The 17,694-nt window shown below is 37.3% G+C and overlaps 1 protein-coding gene across 2 annotated transcripts in view; it reads left to right on the top strand.

Annotated features, from left to right (window-relative positions):
* The window catches only part of NAA25 (N-alpha-acetyltransferase 25, NatB auxiliary subunit), a 54,156-nt gene extending 37,591 nt beyond the window's left edge, over nt 1-16,565 (top strand). For both annotated transcript variants that reach the window (XM_089775338.1, XM_075898741.2), the window contains 6 exons: nt 118-241; nt 619-684; nt 2,153-2,250; nt 8,411-8,521; nt 9,502-9,648; nt 13,261-16,565. In XM_089775338.1, the coding sequence (XP_089631464.1) occupies nt 118-241; nt 619-684; nt 2,153-2,250; nt 8,411-8,521; nt 9,502-9,648; nt 13,261-13,383 (669 nt within the window). In that variant the 3' untranslated portion in view covers nt 13,384-16,565. The remainder of the gene's footprint in view (nt 1-117; nt 242-618; nt 685-2,152; nt 2,251-8,410; nt 8,522-9,501; nt 9,649-13,260) is intronic.
* Nucleotides 16,566-17,694: the final 1,129 nt, after the last annotated feature.

The raw sequence follows: 17,694 nt of genomic DNA, 5'->3' as shown, positions 1-17,694 counted from the left end.
AATTCACTTAACTATGCCTGAATTTGCAGTGTGTGAATTCTCAGATGTGTCAAAGACCAACACTTGTCTTAAGGAAAAGCTGCAACATCTTTTTTTTTTCCCCCATTTCTTGCCTAGTATCCTGTCCTTGGCCCTCCTCCGACCCGAATGGCTGGCTTCTTCAGTAATGGCAGCTGTCAGTGCCAGACTAGCTTGTTTTATCTTGTTAGTGATATTTATGAACTAGATACCAATGGCTTAGGTAAGTGTTTGGGTTGCGGGAACGTGAAGCCAATTTGTATGGTGTGTTGCATGGAGTGGAAGTATCCATAGAATTTCAAAATGGTTTTGCATTAAGCTAATACATGCTATTAATGAGTTGGAAACACACTTATAAACCAAACGTGTAGATTTTTTTGGAATGACATCTTAGGTTATGAAGAAAATCACAGTTTCATTTAATTTGTGTGCATGATCTTAAGTCTTCTTGTATTTTCTTACAATAAGAATGTACCAGTTAGACATGCGTGAAGCATTCCGCACAGAGCATATTTTTGGGTTTTTTTTAAATTGTGTCTGTATTTTTAAGCACAAAAATCATTTAGAAAAGATGTATTTGTAATCTTTTTTTTATTTCAGAAGATTCAACAGAACTCCAAGAGAGGATAGGGAATAATTTTAAATCTTTACTAGAACAATTAACAGGTAAGTAAAAGTTTGGGAATAAACATGACACTTCAAAATAAGATTTAAAAATGAATTATAGGGTTCTCTTAGGCTTCTTTGATAATGTCATCCTTAAATTGCTGTAGGCTGAGAATGGCATATTCTATTATTTCACTGCCATCCCCTCATAATCTCCCCATCTTTCAAAAAAATAAAACCATGTGTTGTCTACCAGTCATACACTGGAATTCTTGTAATTCTTGTTTTCTTGTTTGTGGTGATCTAAGACTAATCCAAATGATTTGGCTGCAGTTTGAAATAGTCTTTCTTTCCTCATTCCAGGCATTAAGTTAATTTTGAAGCAAAAAGTCAGTCATTTCAGAGTAAGCAGAGGGGGATTTACAATGAAACACCCCAAAGACATAGAGGCCTCCTGGGCCAGGCAGTCCAACACTGGATCTGACAAGCCCCCACATGGTGGGGGGCAGTGCCTCTGCAGAGAGGGTTGGGAGGGACAATCAGAAGAGCCGAAGGCCCACCTGCAGGCTGCAGCCTCAGGAGAACTGTCAGGAGGCAGCAAGCAGTGCAAACACAGGCTGGAAGGCTTCTGAGGAACACTGGGCAGCCGCACAGGCGGCCAGAGAAAAGAGGTGCTTTGAAATGGGAAAGCGCCACTCCTCTCCAGCCACAGGCTGTGCAGCTATCCACACCTCGGAAGCTTTTCAGACCATGTTTGTGCTGCTAGCTGCCAGCTGGTGAGTGGCGGTTGCCTGTGGGTGAGGGTGAGAGCGGCTGGGGGATGGAGAGCAGTGGGAGGGGAAGGCATGGAACTGTACCCCCTCCATACCTTTGGGTAGAGCACAGGTGGGTCTCTTCCCACTTCTCTGGGCCAGCCAGCACAGGGCTACTGGGGCACCTGAAGCTATCCTCCAAAGCCATGGAGATTATGGGGGGGGGGGCATTATAAAGCACTTTATAGTAATTAGCTAATGATACAAACAATATTTGGAAAGATCATTAAGTGGTCCACCCAAGACCTTCAGCAATTTTTAAGTGGTCTGTGAAGACTATAAAAACAATCAAAGCACCTCACTGTATTTTCATGTACTTTTTATTACTTGTAATTCAAAAGGAGGATGAAAAAAAATAATGAAAAATGGAAGGGGTAGGAAGAGTGAATGTTCTTTTCTTGGGGCCTCATTAACTCTAAATCCACCACCGGAAAACAGTTAACAATTTACCTCCATGAAAGGTGCACATAATTATAAACACAGAAGACAATAGAAAACCTTACATCCCAAGTTTATGAAAAAGGCTTTGCATTAGATTCATTCAGAAATTATTTTAAAATAATCCACTTTGGCAGCTGTCTTTGGTTAATCGTATTCTGTCCTCCACTAGTTTGAAATCAGTCCTTTTGTAACTTTATGTAGTATATTAAAATGTGTATCAGATAAAACATATGTAAGCATCAATGTTGATCCTTATTCCGTCTTCCTTTTGTCAGACTTGTTCAATAAATGTAAAGGTGACTTGATGGAAGTCAGAGATGGTATCTTAAAAACTCATCCTAACATTTTAGAAAACTTAGTCTTCTTTGTTGAGGTAAGCATATTTTTATTTGCTACAATTCTTGCTTGGTCTCTTTGCAAATTCCTGCTGTTCTAATTTAATTGTTCCATGTGAAAGTCCCTCTTTTACAGGCATCCAAATTACAAGACAAAATCTGTATCCTTCTCCCTTCCAAATTTTCCCTGAACCTTGCCCTTTCACATTCATCAACATATAATAATGATCAGAGCTCGCTGAACCACGGTGAGCCCCGCTCACCAGCCGCGCTGTCCGGCGATCTGCGCATGCGCAGATCGCCTAAACCCAACTCTTCCGGGTTACAATCTACTCACCACGGGCAAGTAGATTGTATAATTTGTCGAGCCCTGATCATGATGATGATGCTACAAAAATAAAACTTGACTTCTAGTGTTGGAATTGAATCAGGAGAATGTAGAGAATTCCTAAAGCGTTCTTTTTTGAAGTGTTTATATAACAGTACATCACTTTTGGGAAACAAAATGCAGATAAAGAGGATGGTACAATGTTTTAGAAGTGACTCAGGATGTTAGCATAATAAATGAAATTCACAGATGCCAGTTTTTAATGTACAATTATGGAAGCTGCCATCTCTTCTTTGCTTTTTATATCTGAGTTAGAGGATTTATCCAGCATTGCTTGGGTCCTTAACTCAAATGAGTTTTGTTGTTTTGCTCTTGGGTGGGGTTGGGGATAAGGGGTTCAGTACACAGGCTGCCCTGGAGAGATGACAACCTCAGCCCTCTCTCAGCACAGCAACTTTAGGCCAGGTGAGAAGCTCCAGTCCATGGCTGCTGCAGCGGAAATAGACAGGGGAGAAGGGCATGTCCCTGGTTGGGGGACAGACAGATGGTAAAAAACAAACTCTCAGAAATATAGGAAATCCCTGTCCTTTTCATCATCCCTGTCCTTTGCTGCCCTAATGGAATTATAGCTGTCCCAGTTCCCATCTCTGGCTCCCTGCTGTCCCCCTTTGCTCATTATACAGTATTAACCGCCCCTACTAGCAAATCTTTCCCTTTCCATTTTATGGGAAACAGTCACATTCTAGGTACATCCTATTGTCCTGGCACAACCAAACCCTTACCTTGCTTTAAATTATAAAAGAAAATTGCATTCCAAATTTGGTGATCTTAGCTCTTAATTGTTTAGGAGGAGTTCATGAAAAAACAGATTCCGGATGGACAGACACACAAACTCTCAAGTATATAGTAGATTACTAGACTTGAAGCAGGATGGATTGATTTAAATCAAAGCAATTTAAAACACCCAAAAAAACTCGATTGTTGTAAATTATGTTTCCCACTGATACTTGACATATTTCTTCAAACTGTGGTGCAAATCTGATCACTAAAGCATGTTAATTTACAACTCAGTACAGCATTTTACAACATCTAAGAGGGTATACTTTGTGTAATTTTTTAGATAACTTGATTTTTTCTATTTAGGAAAAAGTATATAATATTCATTACCTGCATCAAGCTGTAAATGCAGAAGCAGTACATTAGGAGTTATAAGAACTAAATCATACCCACAAACACAATAACACTTGCATTTGTTAAACTAAATCTTAAATGTTACATACATGTTTATATTTGCAACTGCAGTAGTCTCCTGAGTTGCTGACTGACAGCTGTCCCTAAACTCTTTTTTTATTAATTTTATTAACTCTAATAAACAAGTCCTCAGAACACTGAATGTATAGTGTCCTTAAAGCTTCTACAACTGGCTCTTATCTTCCTCATGCCCACTGTCATTTTGATTCATAGATTGAAACAGAAATACAACTTTCCTGCTTTTCCTACTCCCAGTTGATTTCTTAGATTTGTGTGAACAATACCAAACAATGAACAGTGACTCCTGGCACTTAACATTAAAAAGGTTCTAGAGCTGTTTTTAAACTAAGGACTGGGGGAAAGCCGACAGGTGTGGAGGAACACAGGAACTGGACAGACATCTATTAGGGGAGGGTCTATTAATAGAGATGCTCTATGTTCTAGTCAGGAGGAGAGGATGGAAGTATGGGTCGGATCAGATGAGACACAATCAAATGAAAAAGAGTCTAACACATCAAGAAATGGCAGACAGATCAATAGTGACAAATTATTAAAGTGCTTATAGATAAATGCTAGAAGTCCAAATAGTAAAATGGGTGAACTAGAGTGCCTAGTTTTAAAGGAGGATATTGATATAATAGGCATCACAGAAACTTGGTGAAATGAGGACAATTAGTGGGACACAGTCATCTGAAGGACAGAACAGATCGTGCTGGTGGGGGAATGGCACTATATGTGAAAGAAAATGTAGAATCAAATGAAGTAAAAATCTTAAATGAGCCAAAATATTCCATTGAATTTCTATGGGTAGTAATTCCATGCTCCCATAATAAGAATATAGCAGTAGGGATATATTATTGACCACATGATCAGGACAGTGATAGTGGCTATGAAATGCTATCTAATTAAAACTTGATAATAATGGAGGATTTCAACTATCCCATGTTGACTGGGTACATGTCACCTCAGGACAGGATGGAGAAATAAAATTTATTGATACCTTAAATGACTGCTTCTTGGAGCAGCTGGTTCTGGAACCCACAAGGGGAGACGCTATTCTTGATTCAGTCCAGAGTGGATCACAGGATCTGGTTCAAGAGGTAAATGTAACCAGATTGCTTGGAAATAGTGACCATAACATAATAAAATGTAACATTCCTGTGGTGGGAAAAATACCTCAGCAGCCCAACACTATGGCATTTAATTTCAGAAAGGGGAACTGCACAAAAATGAGGAGTTAAACAGAAATTAAAAGGTATAGTGACATAAGTAAAATCTCTGCAAGATGCATGGAAACATTTTTGAAAGATACTATAATAGAGGCCCAACTTAAATGTATTCCCCAAATTAAAAAACACAGTAAGAGAACCAAAAAAGTGTCACTGTGGCTTAACAACTAGGTAAAAGAAGCAGACACAGATAAATAGATATCTTTTAAAAAGTGAAAGTCAAATCCTATGTGGAAAATAGAAAGGACCATAAACTTTGTCAAATTAAGTGTAAAAATAAAATAAGAAAAGCCAGAAAGGAGTTTGAAGAACAGGTAGCCAAAAACTCAAAAAATAATAGTAAAATGTTTTCTAAGTACATCAGAAGCAAGAAGAACTTAAATTGGAAATTGTGGAACTGTTAACTCTGGTTTGTAACCTATCCTTTAAATTGGCATCCATACGTAATGACTGGAAGATAGCTAACGTGACGCCAATATTTTAAAAGGGCTCTAGAGGTGATCCTGGCAATTACAGACCGGTAAGTCTAATGTCAGTACCGGGCAAATTAGTTGAAACTATAGTAAAGAATAAAATTGCCAGACACATGGATGAATATAATTTGTTGGGGGAAAGTCAACATGGATTCTGCAAAGGGAAATCATATCTTACTAATTTATTAGAGTTCTTTGATTAGTTCTTTGAGGGTGTCAACAAATTTGGACAAGGGGGATCCAGTGGATATAGTTTACTTACATTCCTTAAGAGCCTTTGGTTAGGGACATTGGCCAAAGACTTTCTGGAAATCTAAGTTGTCATAGGATAAGAGGGAAGGTCCTTTTGTGGACTGATAACTGGTTAAAAGGCAAGAACCAAAAGGTAGGAATAAATGGTAAGTTTTCAGAGTGGAGAGAGGTAACTAGTGGGGCCCCCGAAGAGTCTGTCCTGGGATCCATCCTATTCTACTTATTTATAAATGATCTAGAGGAAGGGGTAAACAGTGAGGTGGCAAAATTTGCAGATTATACCAAACTGCTCAAGATAGTTAAGACCAAAGCAGACTGTGAAGAACTTCAAAAAGATCTCACCAAAATTAAGTGATTGGGCAACAAAATGGCAAACGAAATTTAATATTGATAAAGTAATGCACATTGGAAAAAATAATCCCAACTATAGATACAATATGATGACGGACTAATTTGGCTACAACTATTCAAGAGAAAGATCTTGGAATCATTGTGGATAGTTCTCTGAAAACATCCACTCAGTGTACAGCAGCAGTCAAAAAAGCAAATAGAATGTTAGGAGTCATTAAAAAAGGGATAGAGAATAAGACAGAAAATATCTTTTTGCCTCTGTATAAAACCATGGTACACCCTTATCTTGAATACTACGTATAGGTGTGGTCCCCTCATCTCAAAAAAGATATATTAGCATTGAAAAAGGTTCAGAAAAGGGCAACAAAAATGATTAGGGGTTTGGAAAAGGTCCCATATGAAGAGAGAATAAAAAGACTTGGACTTTTCAGTTTAGAAAAGAGGTGGCTAAAGGGGGATGATAGAGGTCTGTAAAATCATGACTGGAGTGGAAAAAATGAATGACAAGTTATTTATTTATTCCCACAATAAAAGAACCAGGGGTCACTAAATGAAATTAATAGGAAGCAGGTTTAAAACAAACTAAAGGAAGTTTTTCTTCACTCAGCACACAGTCAACCTGTGGAACTCCTTGCCAGAGGATGTGGTGAAGGCTAGAATTTAACAGGGTTCAAAAAAAATGATTGATAGATTCATGGAGGATAGGTCCATCAATGGCTATTAGCCAGGATGGGTAGGAATGGTGACAGGGGAGGGATCACGTGAGGATTACCTGTTGTGATCCCTCCCTCTGGGGCATCTGGTACTGGCCACTGTCGGTAGACAGGATACTGAACTAGATGGACTTTTGGTCTAACCCAGTATGGCAGTTCTTATGAAAATATTCTCTCCGTGCCTGAAGAGGAAGCTTCTGCTGTGAAAAGTTGGCTTAGCAACTGAAGAAACACTCTTTCAATTTACCTAGTTAATGATACCCACCAATGCAGGGGGTGTAACTTTGTTCAAAATATCATCAGTAAATGTACTTGGTTATATGGTTTTGCTCCAGCCCTGACATTTATTATGACTAGAATAACTGACAGTGATTTTGAGATGTTCATGCTATGGCAGCAGCAGCATCTTCAAAAGTTAGGCATCTACATTTATATCTGGGTTTAAGAATGTTTGCAAAATGGGGTGGAGTCAGTGTTTGATCCACTCACTTTCTTATTGCTTGTAGTTTAACTTTCTGGTGTGGTATTTCTTTCTTTCATCACTGTCTCCTGAAGTGCGTTGCAAATTTCAGTTGCAGCATCAATTTCTCTGAAGTTTCATTACAGTTACAGATAATTTTCAGTATAATCATACATTCTCTACATTCCAATGTTAGATACTGTGTGAATGAGATTTCCATCTATTTAGTAATGGTTTTCTTCACAAATTTTATGCAAACAGGCTAATTTGCAAATAAATTGTTCAAAACAACCACAGAATTCCATTGATCATTTAGGGGAAGAATTATTTTGGATCCTTCAGCTCTCTTCAGTGAAACTAAACTAAAATGGTTGTTAGAAGTATTTTGTGACTTCAACAACATTTTCTTTTATTCCTTTAGAGGAAGTACTTAAGCCTTTGGCTAAAAGAGGCACTGAAGCCATATTATTGATAAGGAGCATCTTTCCGATATTTCTTCTAAACATCTTCTCATTTTTCTTTTAAATATTCTGTTGTGGGGACATTCCCTGATGTATCTATTGTTTCTGAAAGATACACAACCTCATCTTCTGTTGTGTCACAGGCACATATTACTGGATCATTGTGTACATTGCTCCTTCCATCAAGACTTAAACTGGCAAATTTTCCCTTGGTATTTCTTGCACACTGTTCTTACATTGCATCTAGCAACCTTCCACCAATATCATAAGCACAGAACAAAAATAATTCTATCCAGTCTGTGTCTGTCTTTACACGTTTGTACATTGAGAAACAGAAATTGAAAGCCTAGAACTTTCAAGAAACAAGAGCTGGTGGTTAGGCTGGACAGACTAGAGCCATTAATTAATTTTTGTGAGACTGTAAGTGTAGGTGTAGAATTTTTGTGGTGAGATTTAATTGTAACTTATTTTTAAAGGAGACTTTAGTATTTTATTGATAAAATCTGAGTTTATTTTTTGAAAAAAATTTTAAATGATTTTTAATTTTTTAAAAAGCATTGATCTTTATCCACCCTGACTTTAACCCTTTATTAAAGGACATAGTTTTGAACTTAAAAACAGCTTCACCAATATGAATTCTATTTGAACCATATTTGTACATCTGTTTTTCTTCCTTTCAGACAATTTCCATCACCCTATGGGTGTCAAGTTACTGTGATAGCATCCTACGACCCTTCAAATCAAGCTTACAGAAAAAGAAAAAGAAAAAAAAAGAAACCAATGTAGTTCTGGTAGGTGACTCAATGGAGGCACGAGTTTTAATCTTAAGATGCTTCCCTAAAAGTTAGTGAATATAATTTTCAAAAGCATCTTAAGTCCTATTTTCAAAAGTGACTAAGCACTTAAGCTCTATTAAGGGGCTCTCCTAAGCCACTTTTGAAGTTAGGACTTTAAGTCACTTATGTGCTTTTGAAAATTAATGGAAAAATGCAACATTATAGAATATTTCATAACCAACCCTAATGAGTATTCATTAGTTTATTGAATACAGTTAGTATGATTTCTGTTTTGTATATAAGCATCTTAAGTCCAGGGTTGGTGTTGTTTCCAAATTGTTCCGACAAAAAAAAAAAAGCAAGATAAAGGCTTCTAAAATGAGGGTACTATCAGATTACATAACATTTTTCATCTTCAGAAGATTGTTTTACAAACATTAACTACTAAATGAAATAGAATTTTGAATAGTTCACGGTGGGAATTTTTCAATTTTTTTTTTCTGGTTCCAAACTGAAACTTGTCAAGAAAATATTTCTGTTTCATCATGAAAGTTTCTCAGACCTTAGCTGGAATCAGTCTGAGCAGGTGATTTGAACCTAACTTCCCAGATCCCCACTGGGTAAGAGAGTCAGAATCTTCTGACCTAATGAATGTTTAATATTCTATACTAAGTGGAACAGGTCCAACAGGAGTTATTAATATTCAAATTGGGCAGAGCAAAGTCTCCCAGGAACATGTCATAACCACTGGCTTATAAGGTCAGCTTCATTGCATGGTAGAATAAAAACTAATTCCAATAGCTCCGTTTTTCACAAAATGGAAATGCTTGCCTGCTGGCCAGCCTTAATTTTTAAGCTATATTTGAATAACACATTTGTGGTTTGGGGCACAGAGAAGTCAATTTATTTTGAAATGGTGACTTGAGTGTCTTATACAAAAAGATTTAACATGGATGTAAAATGTGTTTTAATGTCACTTCTTCCTGTTTTCTTAGCCACCTGTGTTTACCAGTTTTTTGGATTATGTTACTGAGCTACAGACATTAACTTCCAATGTAATTGATCATATCAAAGGGCTCGAAATAATTCTGACTGCACTTAAACTTGAAGAATTGTCCATAGATGACACTTTACTTTCACAGGTAAGAAACTGTACCTTATTTTTTTGTGATTTTTTTTTTTAATTAAAGAAATCTAGAGAATATCTCTTTGCTAGCTTCAGCTTTTTCTTTAAATGTTACCTATTGGAAAAGCTTTATAAGCACTAATATGATTGACTCAGTTGTTTGCTATTAACTAAAAAAAATAGTGTCACTGACTTAAAGTAGTAGAGCTTTTGTTATAAAGTTCCTACCATGTGGAGTCCAGCATAGTCACTTTTAACAAAATAATTAATTTAAAAACTCTGACTGGAATCTGAAAATTGTAAACCTATGTATCTTTTTTAAGTAAGTTGAGTATGTGAAGACAGGTGTTTTGTGTGACATCAATTTGTGTTTCCATGAAAGTGAATGATATGTCCAGCATAGAAAGACTTGACAACTTCAAATCATGATGGCACAGTTGTGACAGGAAATCCGTGTAGTTCAAGTATTTCTGACCATATAGAATCATAAAATACTAGAACTGGAAAGAACCTGGAGAGTTCGAGTGCAGTCCCCTGCCCTCATGGCAGGACCAAGCACCATCTAGATCATCCCTGATGTCTATCCAACCTACCCTTAAATATTTCCAGTGATGGTGATTCTACAATCTCCCTAGGCAAGTTCAGGCACAATGTCTGTTAAGATGTCTCTGAAAATTATTCTCAGTGAAGAAATATCCTTTTTGAAGCCGTGAATGTTCCTAAAAGAGGGAGAAGATGCCCTCAAAGGACCAAGATATTATGACACCAGGAAATAGGTAGATTGTCGTTCCTTTAACAGGACACACTCAGAATGTGTCTACACAGCACCCGAAACTCGAAATAAGATATGCAATGTGCGCTACGCAAATTGCGTTGCTTATTTTGATTCTATTTTAAAATAGCTTATTTTGTCATTTGGCGCTGTCTACAGAGCACCAAATTTTTAAATAAAGTGCTATTTTGAGCCTTCCCTTAATCCTTGTAGAATGAGGTTTACAGAGATGGCAACATAGCAAATGCATTCAAAAGACGTGGGGTAGCTATTTCGGTAGCTCTGGTATCCTGAAATAACTTTGTGTAGACATACTCTCACTGACCACTTATTGAGTCTTTTTTTCATGAATTAATGGCCTGCCTCTGTTCAGAGCCTCAAAATATCATTGGCACTGAGTGGTAGAGGGTTGAATTTGGATGTACACATTTCATTTGGCAGATAAAGCACAAAACTAGCCATTTCTTTACCTTTAAATATGTTCAGAGAATTCTAAAGAATGAGAATCAAAAGTAGATTGGCATTCTTGCCTCACCTTAGGTTAGGAAAGTTAGCGACAAATTGCAAGTTGTAGCATAATTCAATTGGGATATGGGTTTTTGAGAACCATGACTTTGTGCTATTCCCACATAGTATAAGAATTGGTCTCATTTGGGAAATTATGCTCTCCTCACTTAAAATAGTTGGTGGCTGTGTTTTACAGTTTTTAATTATAAGAATTGTATGAACTCATGTAGATTTCTTTTCAGTAGACCTGAAAAGAAAAACCCAACTCTATATAACTTGATGCTGTTCAAAAAACACTACGTTGGTAGTGTCCACAGCCTCAAAACTCTTATTGACTCTGGGAAATTAGTAAATAGCAGTTATAGAATCAGATGTGTGGAGCTTTTACTTCCAGATAAACTCTTATCAGCATGTCTGTCCCACCATGACTTTACATTCTTCTGGGAGCTTTACAGTATAGAGGTAAAATTCCATTTAATTAATTAACCAGTTAAACATTATGTTTAACTGGTTAACCTGTTAAGCAAGATCCTCCAGCCCAGATGGAGCAGCCTCTAGCTCACAGTGCTGTCTGCTCCTGATTTCAGTGCAGCAGGTGTGGGGTGGCTGCTCCTGGGTGCCAATTAATGGGTTCACCATGTGCCAGTTACCCATTCACATCCCTGCTTTATTAGACCAATATGCAGATGAAGTTTTCTGTAGTGTAGTGTAACAGCAGGATTTGTTTAAAAGATCCATTTAAAAATCACACTTCTGGGTTTGCTTTCCAGTACTCTTAAGTTATTGAAAGATTAGGAAAACAAATTGCATATATCATTGTGGGCCTTATGCATTTAACTGTAGTTTCTGTACTGTTTTCCCCCATTTCTGTTGCTCTTCTATGCTGTTGCTGTGTGAAATTTAGTATATCTTAAATATGAAAAGTCACTGTAAATTTACAAGAACTGGGAGTGGACAAAAGTAACATTCAAATTACCTTTTCTTAATGAACTAGACTTCAAATTGTCTTATCCCTTTGAAGCACTGTCTAGAATTATGGTAGCACTTTGACCCTTAATTGTCTTTATGGTTCTTTAATTACATTCGAGTGACACAAGTAAATGTTCTGCTAATTTATTCAGTCAGCGGATTCTACAAATTTCCTTTATGTTCTTCCAAGCATTGAGGGAATTTGGAAATCAGAAATGTGAAGATCTTAAAAAAAAAAAAAAAAAAAAGTTTCACATTTATTTTGATTTTCTGGTACTCTAAATGCATTGGCTGAGGGATTGAGGGTTTCTACATGCATACTGTGTTTGCTATTCTATTCATTATTTATACTTTACTGTGGGTGTCAAACACTGTGAGTAAGCTGAATAGCATTACTGATACAGAGGCAGCAATGCAAAAGGAGGGGTTGAAGGCGGCTCTACAGAACCCTTGCTTGTAGGAAACTAACTTTGGGTTCCCCCCAAGCGCTATTTCGTGCCTTCCACCCCGTGCTGCTGTCTCTGCAGGGGGATTGGCTCTGTAGGGGGAGCCGACTTAAAAGCGGACTTCCCTTGAGCACCAGCTCTCACCTTCCCTCCCCCTTGCTTCCTCTGATGGAGGGAGAAGGATGCTTGTAGCCATTAGGATTAATTTATGAGCCAAGGCTTATCCATTAATTGTATAAATGACTACATGCTAACATCCCTAGCACGCACAGGGAATTTCTGGGACTGCTTTTGAAAAAGTCATTGAAATCTGGCAGCTGAATCAGACAAGAATTTGCTCTTTATGGAACATAACTAGTGATGCACTTGCAGAGATGGTAGCATTGACTCAAGACTTCTGGCTTGGCACTGATTAACTTAGTCACTGTATGGAAAGAACCTAATGATTATCCATATAGTTCCTATGATTCTCTGTAAGAAAGTACATCTACTTATGATTAGGCAATGAGTTTCACCTCAGTAAAATGGCAGATATGGTTGCTCCTTACTATGGGCAACAGACCTAATCCTTCATATGTGCGCACTGTACTCAGCATAGGAAAGTGAATATCTATCTCCTATTATGTTTTGGAGAATTATACCAAGGAATGCAGTTCATAGGACTTTAGAGAACCTGTGAGAAGACAGAACTGCTCTCAGCTATGTTTACTTATGCATGTTTGGAAAACTTGGAAAATAGGGACTGTGAGGGTGTTTAGAATAGTAGATGAAAATGGTATGTCTACACCATGCTTCTCACGGCAGCAATATGGAGTGCATACATGCATAGGTCTCTATTTCAATATTTTCATAGAGGGTGTGGGGAATTTTACAGGGGAATTTAAAAGACAGTTTTAGCCTGTAGGCTGAATAACTGTGTTTTCTTGATCTGCAGGAAGAAAAAAAGTTTACAAAGACTGTGCAAGGAAAAGTGCAGAGCAGTTACCAGCAATCAATTCAGGAAATTGGGGAGCTGCTAAAAAAGAGACTTGATACCATAAAAAAACTAAAAATTTAAGAAATGCACCCTTGGCATAAAGACTTCACAACAGAATGACACCGTAATCCCAGGCAGAAGCAACATCCAACATACCATCACTTTAATCCAGAACTTCCTCATAAATGCATGAAGGACTTCAATCATAACATATTTTTTTTAGGTATTGAAGATATATTCAGCCAATTAAATTATTGTACATAAACCAGAAGTAGGGACCCTCTGTTAGGGTTTGACCACTTTTTATACATGTTCATAAGCATATTGCAACAGGTAAAATTCAGTTTTCTTCCCTTTTGATCTCCAGAGTCACCTGGAGATAATCTTTAGAAGCAGCAATAGAAATCCAGTATAAAGCATATATCTCAAAGGAGTTGTATTTTCATCACCATACAGTGTTTATAGTTTTTATATGGTCCTTGCCTTAGAAAAGCAGAAATTGTAGATGTCCACATTCAACCTTGGAGCATATTGTGTGGCCTCTTCCACTGAAGCAGATTAGTTCTGGAGCTGTCCGTTCTATTGACAAGCCACTTGGTTGTGCTTAAAAGGAGACTCAGTACCTTGTGGGTCCAGCAGGGAGAAGTGACTTTGTATTTGAAACACATATTTGTATTCAGGCATATACTGCCTTCCAGTGACCACCATTAACTGAGGAGGGTCAGAAGTCATGCTTACATTGATGTAGTTTCCTCTAAGATTGAACCTCAAGAGATCTTGGAGGAAGGAAATAGTGTTAATTTATACACACTTTATTTTTAGTGAAACAGAAGTTCAAAAAATTACAAGCCTGATATAAAACAGACTTGAGCAGCCAGCTTTACAAAAACAGGAATCCAAGTTTCAACAAAAGGCTAGAGGCAATATACATAATACTTGCAGTTAAATCTTGGCACCACTGACTCTGATCTTATATCAGTTTCATGTAGCACAATAATCATTGTGACTTTAAAAGGGGCTTGAAACTTTTAAGAGTTAATAGTTAGGACTCCATTCCATTAAAAATTATTTATCAACTGTCTATGGTGATAAGTTGGCAGAAATAATGTTTGCTTCCAGATTGGTATGAGGCTGAGAATGCTACTCTTTTGTTTGTGACCACTTCCTTTTGTAACTGATCTTTTATGATTATCCAAGTATTTGTACATTAGTCATTCTGTTAGAGCAATGTAACTGCACCATCTGATCCTATAAAATCTGCATTTCTGCTATTTTAATTTAAAAAGGAGTAATATAGACACACACAAAACAAATAGGCACAAATATGAACATGTTGTACCTAGGATCTGAGGGACACTTGAGACTTTTACAGATTTTTTTCTTATCTTCTGATTTAAAAAAGCAAGTATAATCTGAATTCTATATTTAAAGTTTTAAGAGAGCTGACAATGTTTGTGTTGCCATCTCTTCTGAATGCATTTTGTTAGACATGCTAGAATGTTGACGAGAGTATTTTTTTAAAAGCCCTATGTAAAATTTCAAGTTGCTGCTCTTGCTGGATTTAGTTTTACTTTGTCCCTTTCTTAAAGGGAAAGAGAACTTCCTATAAGTTGTTTCAATTGTGGTGGATGTGCTTATGATGTAGTTGCAGTGTCTGGTAAGTGCTTTGGGCCGGGGAAAAACAATACCAAAATGTATTAATTCTGTTTTATAGTGAAACACCTTTCCTGAGCAAACTGTCTTATATGTTTGTATAGAAATACTTTAGGAAAGACAAGTGTGCTATTTACATTAAAACATGACTCATGACTAAAGTTGATCATTTGAAATGCATAGTTTAAGTGAAAACAGTCCCATCACTAGGATTGCACAATGTCTACAATGACACTGAGGTGAAGTCTGCACTGGGCTTTTTGGCTGACATATTTGTATCTTGTAAACACCAGTAGGATACGCTCGTGTAGAGGAAGGGCTCCAGACAAACACTGACACTTAGGTACCAACTGGCAGCCAGCTCTGAACAAGACCAGACAGTGCAGTAGTCTATGCTGAAACTCCTGCCCATTGCTGTTACCACCAGCCGAGCTGAACCAGTAGAAAATTTTAGTGACGCAAGTCAAGACTACCAATCTTAAAGCCTTGTGTATGCTAGAAAGCAGAACTTGCTAAACATGTTTTCCAGCATCAGTTCCCTTTGAACACAATTGAAACCAGTGGGTTATACATCTGGCTGTGTTAATTTTAGACTGTTGGCTTGAGTTCTGAGAGTGGGTGGAACCAAGCATCAGTCACACTTTCAGAAATGGCATTGAACAGGCTTGTATCCAGACTGCACGAGCATTTAAACCATTGTCAGTGCCTGTTCAAGAGTAATATTCTGTTTTTCCCAGTGTATAGCTGTTTTCCCATTTCTACCTGCAGCCACCCAGTTGACCCTAGGTCTAAGATCAAACCCTATGATTCTTTTGTTACACAGTAGATATTTCTATACTAATTATGTAGCATGAAAATCAGATTCCAGCTCTTAAAATTTTCAGGGTTTCTCTATAAAAGAGACAACTAGATACATATGCAGAAATAGCTTATTAATTACTGAGCCTTTGGAAATCTTTTCTCAATTCCTATAAATTGTGTACAGTTAAATATATATTTCTTACTAAAGTAAAGAGCATTTTTCCCCCTCCAGCACATACACCTTCACTGGGATTTGATAGGAAATCCAGGGTATAACCCATTGCTGCTGTTACCCTTTTTTGTGGTGAAATGAACCATGTGTTTAGAAAAGCTACCAAGACTACTGTTTACAGACTGAAAATTATTGCTTTTATACTACTGGGATCATGAGCCAAGATCCTTCTACAGATTTCCTCCTCAATTGATTGCTTTAAATCATTTGTCTGATGTGGATAAAGGTGAAGAGCTCTCCATCTACCTTTCTCTGCATAAAGAAAAATGTATAATGCCTACCTGTATTGCCCATTGTTTTTGTATCTTTTAGCAGTTTCAACTGTTCAAAAATTGCATTTATATTTTGCAATCATTATGTTAAATCATGATTTATTTTAACCTTTAATATAAAAAGGTTCTTTTGTTATATCTGCAGTCTTAGCTGAACTTTCTTTTCCTGGCTATTTGTTGTAATTTATGAGTCTGGAAGTTATGTATGCTTCAGCCTTCTATGAAATTAAGTGACACAACCACAAAGCAATCTGCTTTAAACTGGATGGGTTTATAATTTATATAAAAGTCAGTTTCATTATAAATTAGTTTTGTGCTGCCTTTCATTTAATGTCTGCATCTTTGGAAATAGTTGAAGTCCTTGCCTTTACCATTTTGCTTTATAATGTTAGTCTGCCAACAAACTCCAAGCCAGATGCTCCCTTTATTTTATGAAGGGGAACAAAAATTGCTTTAAAAAAAAGGGGGAAAATAAGCTTACCTGGAGTCCTCTGAAGCGAAGTACTTTGTGCAAAACATAGGAAAGGCGTGCTGATGGGAGTGGAGTTAGAAGTAGATGTTCTGTGGCATGTTCAAATGGCAGTATTGCATAAATTGACAGTTTCTCCATTACCCACTTGCACCCTTCCCAAGTTTTAAAGATGAAGGAAGCAGGAATATGCAGTATTTGGCTGCAGCCAATGGAATTATGGTAGACTAGTCCTGGTGGTCAGAGACAGCTTCAACAAGAATATGTGGCATCTGGCAGTTGGTATCACTGCCCTGTCTGTTCCAACTTCCAATACACTGACAGAAACAGTATGTCCTTGTTTCTTCAAACTGTGTCTTGTGCTGCTTTTTCTCTTACTCTACAGAGAAGTAGAACACCAGACCGTTGTGCACTCGGAACCTAATGTCCAGTTTAGTGTGTCTGTTTACTCTCTTAAATGTTATGTGAACACAGTGACATTGAAAGTTGCAGCAACATGACCAGTTTCTCTTACAGGTATGGCTAATCGGTTACTGTCCTCTACTGAACCATGTGCTCTGCTAAAAAATCATATTTAAGGTGACAGTTATACTTGTTAAACTTTTCTCTCATTCATGTTTATATAAATGTACCATTTGAAACTGAAACCAGTTTAACAAACTTATGCATATTGATGTCTTGCTGACCTGCTGCCAGTTCTTGTTTTTCATTTAAGTGCTACAGTATTTGTGGATAAGAACACAGAAATCCAGGGAAATACATTAACAGTATGTTTCCCTTTATCCCCCCTTTTTTGTGTAGTGATTCAGAGTTCTCAGCTGGAAGGTTTGGAGGGATGTAGAATACACCAGAAACTGCAAAGCAGCACTATCAAGGTCTAAAAATGTTTAACTTTGTAGTGGCAAAGTAAGGTACTTAAATTATGTGCACATAGGTACACTGACCCTCCCTGTACGAGGAAATTT

Source organism: Pelodiscus sinensis, chromosome Z (assembly GCF_052426305.1).
Source record: "Pelodiscus sinensis isolate ZL-2025 chromosome Z, ASM5242630v1, whole genome shotgun sequence".
Lineage (NCBI taxonomy): Eukaryota > Metazoa > Chordata > Testudines > Trionychidae > Pelodiscus > Pelodiscus sinensis.
The sequence above is the reverse complement of the archived record's forward strand: the minus strand, read 5'-3'. Positions and strand labels throughout refer to the sequence as shown.